Below are 14479 nucleotides of genomic sequence, written 5' to 3' on the forward strand. Positions count from 1 at the left end.
ACCAGTTATTTACAGCCCAGCTCAGTCTCAGTTAACTGTTTTGTCCAGAAATACTAATTAGAGATCAGCAATTTCCATCAGCATCATTACCACAGAAAATCTTAAGGAAGAGCAAAGCAGCATGTTTCTTTTTGCTTTTCAGAAGCACATACAGCTTTCAGAGCAACCTTCTCATATTGAATTCAGATTGACTCAGATGTCTCTCATTCCTCAATATCACTATTTTTAAATCACAGAAATGATATCACAGAAACCATAAGGTTTTGACTTTTATCACCAAAATAAATCCTAATTTAATGTGCTCTTCGCAATTTTTAGGTACAATTGGACACATGATTAGAGCATACTGGAGTTAATGGTATACCCATTGTGCCTTGTTAGCTGAGGATGCATGGTATACTCCCACTTAGGCTTTGAATTTCAGAGCTTTTATGGGTTTAATTTAAACCCCTGGGGCTAAACATGCACTGAAGATTGGACACACAACATCCAATGCTGTTAAAAGTGACCGTGTACCCAATCAACTATATTTAACACAGAAAATTAGCTCTAATTTCTTTCTCGTTAACGTATCCATTGCTTCATGAAAAGAAAACAATACCACCAAACCACAAAACTACAAAACTCCAGGCCACATCTTAACTAAATCATTCTGAAAAATGACAGATACTTGATCTTTGCTTTAATGGTATGACTCTGAAGGAAGCAGAGCTGTCTGGCAGTGACTCCAAAAAAGAAATTTTAAGCATGCAGGAGTATGACTGAAGTCAGTAGGTTACGCCAACCAGGGTATGGATGCGTTCCCATGCCTTTCTGGCCTGGGGACTGGAACCCAGTGCAACTGACCCCTAGGAACTAATTCTGAGTGCAGACGTGCTTAGTTTTTTTCTCAGTAAAAGAGAATGTTATTACATTTGTTTGGCAGATCCCTGTTTAAAATGTAGATTTTACGCACCAGATGCCTGCCTGAAGCTGAGTATTTTTTTGGGAAAAATATCAACCAAAATGCTGGCCTATTTCAGAGAAAATACATAACTTGATCTGTAATACTACAGTTTTTTTTTCCATGTGGTTTAATTTGAAAGCTGAATCTGCCCCCCCTCATATTTCCTATCATTTCCATAAGTAACGTATATAAGGAGATACCTTAATCTCCTATTTATGTGGGTTCATGGAACAGGTTGCAAACATGCCTTGCTTTCAAAATGTAAATAAGTTTTTTTGCTTTCCAATAAAATTCCTGGATTTTAGAATTACACATACAAATTTGATCTGCAGAATAGTATATACATACATTCAATATCCCTTGTTAAGAAAGAGACAAAACCGTCTGCTTTATATAGCACTTGTTCCTTAAATCAAAAATGCTTGGTGCGGCTGATGCAAATGATACAAACAAACCAGTGAAATGTGTTTTTTAATTAAAAGCTCATTTTGTGATCTGATAATGTGCAATAAACAGCTATCAGACTGTTAAGTCTGACAATACTGAATTGGCACTTTGTCTATGGCACAGATTTCACACTTATCTGTGTGTTTAAGCGCTGTGCTGGACAGCAATGAAATTATAGTCAACCTTCCAAAACAAGCCCTCAGGGGACCTGGACAAATGCATGTTATATCGAGGGTTCGCTCTAATAAGATACTACATCAGAATAACAAAGAGCTATTCCATTTGAATTCAACAGGAATATTCAGTAATTCTGTGACAATTACTTCACACAAATCAATGTTGTGATACCTCAAAAAAAACCAAAAACACAAAAACAACCACAACCCTGCGAAGTCCAGCAAATGAGGAGAAAAATGAGCTGTATGCAGGTCATTCTCGGGCAAAGATTTGTCTAATTTGGCTAACCATCCATAGAAGAAATCATTTTTGCCACCAGAACTGCTCAAAACAGGTTTGTTACAAGCAAGGCTTTTTCTTGTGAACTTAAAATCATAGAATCTTTTCAGTTGGAAGGAACCTTTAAAGGTCATCTGGTCCAGCTCCTCTGCAATGAACAGGGATATTCACAGCTAGATCAGGGTACTCAGAGCCCTATCCAGCCTGACCTTGGACCCTGACCTGTTCTGTCTCCAAGAATGGGGCTGCAGAGCATTTTTACATATAAGAACTTGAAAGAAGGGGGCTGATTTTTGGTCACAGTAATGGTGCTTCTGATTCTAACTAGAAGAGGAGGGGCAGAGCTCTGTCAGTATCACTGCTGGCCTGTGACGGCACACACACGTTCAATGAACAGGCAAATGCTGTGGCCACAGGAAATGCTTCACCTTGCCGTGCATGAGAAGGCGTATGGTAAGTGTGACATTGAGACCTCCTTCAGACACTTTTGAGTCCTTCGGGTTCATCCTGGCCTTGGATCTTCAATGCTTGGAAGCAGCTTTGTTGTGTTTTTGTTTTTGTTTTTTTTTCCTCTTTACTTAATCAACCTACAGAGAGAGAAGGAAAAAAAGCACAATTTGAGTGTCCAAAGCTACTCTGAACCAATAATATGTTGTACAAACCAATTAACATTCCTCTTGTTGATTTGCTGGACTGCTGAAAAGGCTCTTTTGATTATTACCCTTTCCCTACCAACCCTCTCCAGCCATTCACCAATTACAAGATAAATTCCCTTTAGAAACATTAAAAATTCTCTTTACTTCCATTGTTCCAAGGCTGAAAGTACAGAGCACAACAAAGGGAAATACAGCACCTTCTTAACAGCACTTTTCCCTGTTACCCTTTGTGGTGTGTACATGCAGTACATAAAAGCATTTTTACATGTGCCTGGCACTGTGTCCATTTCTCTCCCTTTCTGTCTCTGTTAAAATTCTATTTGCCCTTGCAGGAGAAAGATTTTTATTTTCTGTACAGCTAGAAATTAATTCCGATCCTAAACACTGATCCCTACCAGCAACAGCAGACGACACATTATCAAAGACAACTGAGTAACTAAGAGCCACTTGCTGCTGTAAATCTGGGCACTGTCTCACTTAGTTTTTGTCTGCCAAGCCCAGGGGTGGCTCAGTCCCTCCACAGCCACAGTTCATCTTCAGCTCTAAGTAGAAGGAAGATGTTTCTTAATTCCTAATGACAAATTGCAGATTTTCAGTCATTTACTAAGTCATAAATATCCTAAAATACTAATGAAAGCTGTAAGGGTTGGACTTGGAAAGATAAACAAGATGCATTACAAGTTTATTCATACAAGGACATTCATCAGTACAAACAACAAGAGCAGGAAGCAACATTAACCAAGGGCAGGCAAATTCCATGGTAGAAGAGGCATAGGGGTTACTCACTTAATTTTGTCCTTTTCAGGCCTATATTACAGAGCATACAACACATACGCAGGCCATGAGTTTGCTTAGCTTGGGAATTCCCCAGAATGTGTAGGAGAAAGTCTCACAATTTCATCAAGTAATTAAACTACATCATGATAGCCACTAAGCACTGACTAAAGCAGTCCATAAAGCTGAGCATGTTAACTGTAAGAGAAGCGAATAGCAGATGCATGAAGAAAGAGCATGAGAAACGCGTTCTTATGGCCTCAAGTTGTGCCAGGGGAGGTTCAGGTTGAATATTAGAAAATAAATACTCTCAAGAAGAGTAGCGAGGCAGTGGCACAGTGGAGTCACCGTCCCTGGAGGTATTCAAGAAATGTGTGAATGCGTCACTGAGGGACATGGTTAGTGGGCATGGGGAGGATGGGTTGCCAACTGAACTAGATATCATAGTAGTCTTCTCCGACCTTAAATGACTCAATATATTGTTACAAATATCGTCAATAATATCTTGGACATTTCACTTTTTTTTTTTTTTTTTTTTCTTTTTCTTTTTTCTTTCAGAATTTCATCTTTGCCCCCCCCTCCCAACACACACACACACACACACACACAACTCTGGCACCTGGTGCTGAGAAGCACAACAGATGTCTGGGGGAGGGCTGGGAGTGCATGCACATGCAAGGAGTCACGCAGCTGTGTGAGATACAAAGGGAATGAATTCAAGAGGGCAACCTCACAGAATAAGGAAGAAAAACACAGTACATAGATCACGAAGAGAGAAGGGTGCTTCCTTTGTCAGGTCATTTACAGCTGCCCTAGACATCCCCGGATTGAAATAAAATGCATTACTATTTATCTAACCACTTCTTTTCTGCAGACATCATCACAAGCATGTACTGGTCCAGACCTCTGGGTACAGGGAGGTGACCAATCAGCACAAGGAAGAGAATGGTTCCCTCTACAAAGCCTTCTATCAGCAATACATCCAAACCTACTGCTGACATATGTAAGCACATGATGAATACTCAATCAGTAAAATAATTTCCCTTTCCTTTGCAAAATCATCATTTGGAACAATTCACTGTGTTTCTGGCTTATGTGTGCCTCTGTGTGTGAGCTTTTCTTTCTGGAGCTCTGAGTGACCAGGTCCCATGGCTACTCCTGGGTTCTTGTGTTAAACTTTTCCTGACTCCAGAGGAAAGAAAGAGGAACTCTGCAGGTGATCAGAGAATACTGCACAGGCTATTGAGGCCAATTGCATGGCTAAATGTTAAGACTGAGGTTAAATGCAATTTATCCAGGCTTCAACAGACAGCCAGCAGTGATAGAACAAGCAGACAGTGTGCCTCCTCTGACCCCAGGATGCAGGACCAGGATTCACCAGATCCAAAATCCAAAGTGCTCTGCATCACTAGATAACAAGTAATGGCAATCAGGTCCAAAAACTGAAGGAAAGTAGATTGCATTAGATGGGTCCCAGCAAACAGCAGAGCTTTGCCTCCTACAAGGCTAAATGTGAACATCCGAAGACATTTCTACTGTTGCTTATCATGTAAAAAGTGAAAAGTTCTCTGTAGGTAGAAACATGCATTCAAATGCTTTTTAAATACTTTGATAAAACAAACACTTGCTTAATGGAAATGTCTTTAACCTGTGTGTGTTTCTATACATTTTCAGTATCTTTTATCCCAAGTTGGCATATATGCTCATAATTCACTGCATGAGAGCCATACATTTTCTCATATGACTTTTCAAGAATTGCTGGTAGATTAAGAGAATAAAAAAGCACGTAGTTAAGCCATGTTTTCCTCCAAAGACTAATCCAAAAGCTAGCATAGTTCCTCAATGACCTCACTGAATTAATATAAGCTCCAAGATGACCTCTGGGGCAAAAGGGCAGTGACACAACACACGCAGAGGTTATGAGTCCATGCAGCAGAGGAAGAAGTGTGAGGTGTCTGTCATAGGCCTAAGACATGAAAAGTGAACGGAAAAGTCAACATCATGATCTGCTTTCCTCCTATAACAGTCAAACAAGCTAATCCTCATCCAAGAAGATAAACAAATCACTGTATTGACAATGGCTGCACAGCGCTGAAAAATACTTCCTTTAAAACTCCCAGGTGGGCACTTAAGGTAAGCAGGATAGGAGGGTCTTTGACCCCACAGCAGGTAGAGATGGCAAAGATGAAGAAAATCATCATGGTACACCAAGGCAGATGTCAGGTAATGCATTTCTGAGTTTAAAGCTAAAATAAATTGGCATTCATGAATCTGCCAAGCAAAAAAAAAAAAAAAAAAACTCATCTGAAAGATCCATATAAACAAAGCAGTGTGCATGGAGTGAACTGGAACAGTCAAAGAAACACAGGAAGAGACACAGAGAGAGAAGAAGGAGAAAGTCAGGGAAAAAGAGATGAGGCTTCAGCTGGCTGGTGTAGATAACACCTCGAGAGGAATCAGTGTGAATGTATCACCTGAAAACATCCAAGGAGAAAGCCTAATTTGGTAAATGAAAGGTGGATAGTGTAGTTGTTGAGCTGAGCTTGTCAAAAGACAAAACTGGTAAAAGCACCGAGCACAGCTTTCGCTGTGTTTGACCCTCAGAAAGGGCTCTTGAACTTAACTGTGGTGTTTCATAATCATCAGTAAAAAAGATGTAAATGTGAAGAAAGCAAGAAGGAATCTAAAGATATAATTCAAAAGTACCAATTCCAGTTGTTTCACTGGAAGATATTTAAACAGAGAATAGAATGGGGGAAATTACAGTGACATTAGGCAGAAACTGTATGTTTTAAATGAGGACACTTAAAATTTTTTCATCCAGTTCCCATGCTTCACTTGGTTCAGAAGAAGAAAGCTCAAATAAAGGAAACATAAGAACATCCACTCACTCACAGTACATCTGTCATTTCAGCAATATATGGAACCATCCCAAAGGAGGGGTAGCTAAGCAGACGATCAAGCCTTAGGGATGGGAAGCAGGAACAGGCAGCAGCTGAACAAGAAGACTAAGTAACCTGAAGATGAACAAAGAGAATTATGAGCAGGTAATTCACTGATGCTATGGAGGCAACAGTTAAAAGTTTGGTTCATTTAGCAAGAACTCATTTCTTTTTTTTTTAAGAGGAAAAATAAAGTGTCATTATCAAGAAAATATAGTAAGAGTGAACAAAGACGACCAGAGAAAATCAAACCACGGGAAGCCATGAAAGGCTGTACCTAAGTTCTCTTGATCAGAAGCCTCCCATGTGGAGGGAGACCTCTCAGGAATTGAAAGAACCACTGACAGGAAGTATGATGAGAAGCATGGACCTGCACTTTCAGCAGAGTTCTTCAGGGACATATTTATGCTACTTACATGATTTTATCCTTTCATTTAATCTGAAAGGAATATAAGAAAGGAGGAGAAGGTGACTGAAGGAAATGGAAGAAAATTACTATAAGACAAGAACTGACAGCACTATCAATAAAAATGTACTCATTCACCCATATATTTAAGGTTTCAACTTAAAAACAAGCTGACTTTTTTTTTTATGTTATTTTTCTTAATTTTATAAGCTAAACAGTTACTATCTCTGGCTTGTCGCTTAGAAGTAACATCTCTGGATGCTGAAGGACTAAACAGTGTAATTATACAAAAAAAATATGGGCAGAACTTTAAACAACAACACAACAACCAAACCTAAAGCAAAATCAGATGCAAAGCCAACTCCAATCATGCTGTTTTATTTTGAGGATATTCTTTTCAGAAATGTTGCTAAGTAGTAATTATCACCGTCTGTTTATAGTCTCAGTTACAGTAAAAAAAGGAAGATTGAATGTTTGCTAAATGTACACTTCTTCAGTCTGTATATCAATCGAATGATAAAGGCATCTGGTGTTACTAAACCATACTGAGGTTACTAAACCATATGTGGTTACTAAGAACAAAAGGCTCACAGGATGCCCACAATAATGTAACAGTCGTAACAACAACTCTTCAAATGATTTCTCTCTCAATAACAACTGTTTGTAGAAGAGAAAATATGCCTTAAAAGCACTTCAGCTTTATACAGAAACCTTACCAGAGAATCTGATTAAGAAACAATAGCTAAGGAAGCAGGTGCAGCATCAACCTTTCTACCTTGCCAGTTCCATCTCCCAAATTACTGAATAGGACTGTATGCAAAGGAAGGAGATTATATATTTTATTCACATCCTTATAATTTATATCCCAAAATAGATTTAATGTTAATCTCTGACTCCTTAATGAGGTGAACAAGATCTACAGAAATTGGCTCCATTAAATCGTCGTATTATGGACCAGGTAAGTTGATACTGTTGATTATTGTAAAAATCTCTCTACTTCTGATCTGTTAAGCTCTATAGTTATTACAGATATCTGGAAGTAGTAGGGTCACCAAAGACATGTGAAATTTGCAAGGAAATAACAGACTGAGAAAAATAGCACAACAACTTTTATGTATCAAATATAAAAGCTGGTAAAACACCAGAAGTGTTGCCTTTCCGGTGTAATTTTATGAAGTATATAAAGAGGTACCCTTTTTATTTTCCTTGAAGAATATGGTTAACAAATTTAGTCAGAGGAATAAATTATACAACCTATAGAAAAAGTTGTCTTTATCTTCTCCCTGAAATGTGAAATATCTTACCCTATAGGACTAACATGTTTCTCATTTTCTGAAGATCATCATCAGATATCAAATAATCTCTGAAGAAAACAGCAAAAGATTAGAGACAGACAGACTTCTTTTCGCAACGATGTAGGCTTTTGACATATGGGAGCCCCATTTTGTAATCTGACTACTTTTGCTCATGTTGTTCAAAAAGCATATACTTCAGCCAATGATACTGCATGTTTGCTTTCTGATTTACTTTAAAGAAATAAGCAGCAACAGATTTATTTACTCTTTCATTTATAACATTTTCGGTGAAGCCTTTCAAGTAAATAGTAGAGCATAATTTATTATTGGAAGAAAGCTCACAGAAACATCATGTAGACTATTGTATCATTATGAATTATTATGATTATTATGATTCAGTTATGATGAATTACTTATCTTAAGTCAATTAATATCAAGTTATGATGTTGTACCAGAATTGACAGCTACATACTGCCAAAATATAGGAAATTATCCCTTCAGAAAACATCATATGTCCATCAGGCAATAAATGCTATCAAGTGCATGGAAACTAAGTATCAGGAAATCCAGAGACGCTGCATAATGGTCTTCACCAAACAAAACAAATCTAAGATCCCAAGAGAAACTTCTTGAGTTATTTCCAAGCTATGGAAAACACAGTGATTCTTTTCCCAGTGATATCTCCCATCTTTCTGACTCTTTTTTTCTACCCCTGTAAAATCCAGAAAGAATTACCTTGACAAGAATACAGAGTACAGTTTGCTGTGAAATAATAACAACAAAAAAACAACAACAGCAACACAACAATGCATATGGCAGTACTTGCTACAGATCCATTTGGCAGCTAACTCTTCTGTATATACAAAAATGCCATCCAGCTAACATGGAAGCTGTCACCTTAGCCTAATAAAACATAAACTCCTCCACAAATCTGGAAGTTATGGCTATGTTAATACTGGCAGCTCACCATAGATTATTCTGTACAAATATTCTCTAGGAAGATTCATATGTGAATTCAGGATTGACCAGAGAGTGCTTTTTTCTCTTTCCTAATGGTGCTCAATGCAATTAACTGTGAGCTTTATCGTGGACTTGGCAGTTCTCAAGATCAGGGAAGACAATATTCACATATGGTGGACCAGCTATCCGCTAGAGATTATTTTCTAATCATAGCTTTGAGAACAAAATCAGCTTTACCTGCCCCTTTATCCTCTAGCTCCAAAATCCACAAGTTCAGCATTTGTTTTTTGTTTTTTGTTTTTTTTTTTTCTCTTTCTTATGTATTGGGTTTTTTTTCAGGCTTTAAATAGAAATTTTGTTTTACTTGCTTATCTGTAAATACTCCAACTTAGTTGCATAAAGCTTTTTATAATACTTTTATTTTTACATAATAAAGCTAATAAAGAAAGATGTCTGTCACAGTGAAGCTAAGGAAAACAGCACAGGAAATAATGCTTACATCCTATCATACAAAAAAAGACTTTCAGTCCACATTATTCTTGGGAAAAAAAAACAAACAAAAACCAAACCATCAACATGTTTGGATGACCAAAACATTGTAAATGTGTGCTATATTTGCTAAATTATCTCTGTTCCCTAAAGTGAAATACATGACGTTTGACATATTATAGATGTATTTAGCTTTCTGAAATAACGTCTCAGTTGAAAATTTACCTCAATTTACTTCAGAGCAAATAAGACAACTTAAAATGCTCTGGAGCAAACAAATTTTGTTTGTGGATTTAAAAATAACCATATTAGTTCTCATTGAATAGAGAAATTGTTCACATGCTCTATTTCCAAAATACTTTGAGTGAGCAAGATTTATAGATACACATTTAAAAGATTATATGGTCCTATGACTACAGTATATATTTCATATTGTGTGTGTATATATACATATACATACAACACACAATTATATGCTGGAAATTAATGTGGGTACTTTTTATATGATAGATGTGGAAAATCATTAAAGATTGATGAGCCATGATCTAACAAGCAAGTATTAAGAAAAGCATGACTTCTTTTAAAAGACAGCTTTATCTATAGCAAAAATAGTCTCATGCACTTAATGAAGAATTATAACTTCCTTTGAAAGAAGAATTCTGATAATTCCTCATTGATCAAGAGAAAAAAAACAAAAACTGTTTTTAAGATTTTACTATTTGTATTTTATTACTGTAAAATATTTCAAGAAACATGAGAGCTTCTTTAATGGGAAAAATTGACCCATGACGTATGTTTCTACTATGCACAGAATAAACAGATATTTAAATCTATTTGTATTCCTATAATTTCATCAATGTTCAAATGATATCTGCCTTCGATATGCATATTTGTCAAACCTACTTGCAAATTGAAAGTTTTGTAGACTTTTCTACCTTGATGAATGACTCACTTGTTTCACTCAATCAAATACAAAACATGTTTGTTGGCTAGGGAAAATAAGCTAATAGTAATAATACATTTCACCTTGTTAAGTAGAAAAATGTTATATATTGATATAATTGAATCTCCAACACAAACAAGCAAAAATGTCACTTCTGTAATCACCTTAATTATGTTATTTACAAGGTTGTGATTTGAAAATCCATTCAAGCTCTCTAGATGAATAAATAAATACTCATTAACAGGAAAAAAAACAACCAAACATCTTAAGGAGGGAAGAAGACGGGCTCCCATTGCTCTGTCACAAGGGAACTGGTGTCACTTTCGTCACTGTGAGTCAAAGGACCACTTCTGGGACCCCACACTCATGCCTGCTTAAGGCAAGGATAAACTGGGAATTCTTAAAGAGAAGAAAAGAGAAATTGGTCCAGCAAGAACACAGTCCTAACAGATGCAAATATAGGCTGAGAGCTGTTGAAGACTTTGTCATTCACAGGGGCAAAAAGAAAAATGAAAACCAAGCTTGCAATGCCCTGTCAGTTTGTCAGAACTGTCATCATCAAATGTCATGCTCACAAAATGAATATTCAGGTTGCTTATCACTGGTGATTAGTAAAAAATAATAGCATTACAAGAATTACACTGCGGAGCCCATGACTGTGCAGTGGGAATGAAAATCAGGAAATTCCCAGCATGTTCTTTGAAAATAGGTTTAAGAAAGGTGAAAAAAAAAAAAAAAAAAAAAAAAAAAAAAAAAAAAAAAAAAAAGAAAAGATAAAAAATAATCATTCCTCAATAAATGGCTTCTTTATGGACAGTCAATACTCAGAGTTAAGAGCAAAGCACATGTCAAGATTTAAGCAACCTAAATCAATATGCTTGTCGCTGATATAAACAAGGAGAATCTTGAAAACTCAAAAAGCAAATCTAATTGATGAAGTACTCAAAAGCTAAGAAAAATCAAATAGTTTATTTATTAATGACTCCAAAGTGCCAGCTGTAAAGCGAAGCACTCTGTTTTGTTTTAGCACTGGCAGTAACCAGTGCTATAGCTATCCATTTGCTACTCCTGTGCAACCACTGAAAAGGAAATATTTTTGCATAAAGTGCTAGTTTGCTTCACAATGCCACTGAACTGAAACACTTCATAAAGCATCCCCCTTTTATTTATTTTTCACCCCTTTTTTTCCTCACAGACACATTCAGACACTTATATATATGTAGATACAAACTCACTGACTTGGTTTCAAAATCATTTTGAAGAGACCCAGGGATGTCCTATCTTTTGAGTTCACACAAATTTCACGGATCCACAGTCTAACTAGAGGAGAGAGGTCATGTTTCCACCAAGGGAAAATCCATGGTACAGACACAGCAGTGACTTCTAGCAGAGCGTCTAGCAAGTGCGTCAGTAGATGTGCACCGGTTGCTCAGCAACTCAAAGCCAGTCACACAAAATTACAGCATGGTTTGGGTTGGAAAGGACCTTAAAGATTATCTACTTCCAACCTCCCCACCATAGGCAGGGACATCCTACAGGAATTAAGTCACCGCCATAAGTAGAGAAAAATTTCCTTCTTATATTCAATACAGATCTACCCTCCTTCAGTTTAAAATGGTTTCCCTTTGTCCTGGTATAAAGTTTTTCATCATCTTTCCTGTAAGCCTACTTTTTTTATACTGAAAGGCTGCAGTAAGTTTTCCCCAGAGCCTTCTCAAGTCTGAACAACTCAAACTGCTCATGAGAGAAAAGTGAGAGGAACAGACTGCAGAAGTGAAATAATATAATCACTAAAAAAGCTCCCATGTTCCTAGGAACTCCCTCCAAAAGTGCTTTAAAAAGATACACGGTACACATTTGATATTTTTTTTTTTCATCTACTTTAGTAGCTTTGTTGCACATACGCATTTGTTTAACATAGTTTACCGCATGTAAGTGAATGCAAAATTTGGTCCTATATTCCTTATAAGAACAAAACAGGACCCATGTTGTTATGAAGGGTTTGGTGCTGTCCTTCCTACCTTTGGTGTGAGACCGTGGAGTGGTTCATTTGCTCATCTGAAGGAAGAAAATAAAGTTCAAGAGAAAGTAGTTGCTGACTTATTGCAGCAACTCTAGAAAAGTACCGGGGAAGGGATTCTTATAAAAAGGAAAGAAAAGAAGAAAGGAAGGAGAAAAAAAAGAGCAAGCAAAAAACCATTGCTGAAGTCTGGGTAATATCTACATTGGTAACTAGAGGCCAGCATTAGGAGTACATTAGTAATAAAGAAAGCAATGGAGCTCAGCCAGCAATAAGGCAGTATTCCAGAAATACTAGCAATATTTAGGGGAACTGAAGATAAGAAGAGAAACTAGGATGCTGCAAGTGTGGTTGGCTGATGTAAGGATGACATAACTACCAGAAAGGAAGTAATTAAAGCTAAATTTCTGCTTTCAAAACCTGTTAGGGGTATCTCTCAGGCTGAAAAATATTCTCCAGAAGCGGCACTGCATCTGGCATTTCCATTAAGAGTGGCTACAGAAAGCTTCCTTGAAGCTTTAGAAGAGATACACTGAGGTCAGCCAAGACACTTAATGTTGGGAATGCTGGATCAGGTCTTAAGAAGAATTTAGACATACAGCATATAATTTACAGGAAGTTCTAGCTTGCAAAATTCACTTCCATTTCAGATTGAACCAATATGTCAAATTTTGAAGCTATCGGTGTGCAAGTGTCTCTGTGGTGTAATATGTTTTGTTAACCAAATAAGTTATTTTTCTGATTTTTAGTACAGACTTCAATTTGCTGGTTTTGTATTCCATTATCTACATTTCAAAATACAAAACAGCTATTTGAAATTGAAAACAAAACAGTACAATTTTACAATGTTACAAAGGCAGTACGGATCTCGTTCATTCAATTTTTTAATATGAAAGTCAACAGATTCACAAAGAATGTTTAGATACTGGCTATTGAAAAATATTATGAGGAAAAACTGTATCAGCTGTTCTACTGAGTCATTTTATAATGAAAAGGGAAAAGAGTTGAAAGAGCTAATGAGGTCTTTTAAGTCACTCATTTCTAGAGCTTTGTACGTTTCATGTCTCTTTTCCATTTTCACAAGAATCTTGACATTATCTAAGTTAGGGAGAAGAGTGGTGTTTTATAGACTTTTTAACCATTATTTAGATAACGAGTAAGGTAACTTGTTAATAAAAAAAAGGATGTGATCTAGTATTCACTAAGATACAATGCTTATTTTTTTCACCCCCCCCTCTCCCTCCAAGTACTCTGTATTGAAATTTGAAAAGCCCTTTTTCAGATTCTGCACTTTGCTATTGCACATGCAATAATAGGACACTCTGGCCTTTGATACAATTCTCTTCAGGGAACAAAAGCTTCCTTTGGCATAACTACAGCCAAAGCTTGTTGTAGGTTACACATGTCTTTCCAGTCAAGCATGATTAATAACTGTTAAAAAAAATGCTCATGACCCATGGCAAGTATTCTTTCAACTATAATACTAGCATTATGGGCTCTGAATCTCAGTAATTTTAAAATGTGCTTCTACAATGGAACTATAATTTAATTACTTTTTCTGCAGCCTGTTCCATTTTGTTTCATCACTTTGATTGCACCATGAGCTTGGCAGCTTATGGAAGACTGCATCTGCCTCCAGGATTATTTCACTGGGCTCTTTCGACATCTGTTTCTGAAAATGACTTTATTTGCAGTGGCATAAAGAATAATCAGAGACTTGTTTAATCCAGATAAATTGGAAAAGAGAGAGACACAGTCAGTTGGAGGGAGGGAAGAGACGGGAAAAAAGAGAAAGCAAATTTATGCCGCGTGCTGCAGAAGACATCAAAATAATCCTAGTTGTTCCCATACTTCTGAAAACGCTGTCATCTAATGGATTATGATACATGAAAAGATGAGTCACCACGTCAGTTCTTTTTTATGTTCAGATGGAATTCATAGATGTAATACATAAGACTTTCCAGCTAAAGCTTCTCTTTGTGCTCAATCAGTTTAATGTAATTTTCATGAACTACGTTTGCTCATTCGCTGAGACAGTTAATGCAGTCTGAAATGATCTGCAGCAGTTGACAAAACTGCCCATACTAAACAAGCTAAAGCCAGGATCCAGCATGACCTGACATCCTTCCAAACACGGCTGCAGTG

General features: G+C 36.9%; 1 protein-coding gene across 26 annotated transcripts in view; it reads right to left on the bottom strand.

Moving 5' to 3' along the window:
- Positions 1–14479, bottom strand: part of LOC140248656 (poly(rC)-binding protein 3-like) — a 471372-nt gene that overhangs the window by 50630 nt on the left and 406263 nt on the right. For all 26 annotated transcript variants that reach the window (XM_072329587.1, XM_072329591.1, XM_072329592.1 and 23 more), the window contains one exon: positions 2278–2436. In XM_072329587.1, the coding sequence (XP_072185688.1) occupies positions 2278–2355 (78 nt within the window). In that variant the 5' untranslated portion in view covers positions 2356–2436. The remainder of the gene's footprint in view (positions 1–2277; positions 2437–14479) is intronic.

Source organism: Excalfactoria chinensis, chromosome 2, assembly GCF_039878825.1.
Source record: "Excalfactoria chinensis isolate bCotChi1 chromosome 2, bCotChi1.hap2, whole genome shotgun sequence".
NCBI classification, from domain to species: Eukaryota; Metazoa; Chordata; class Aves; order Galliformes; family Phasianidae; genus Excalfactoria; species Excalfactoria chinensis.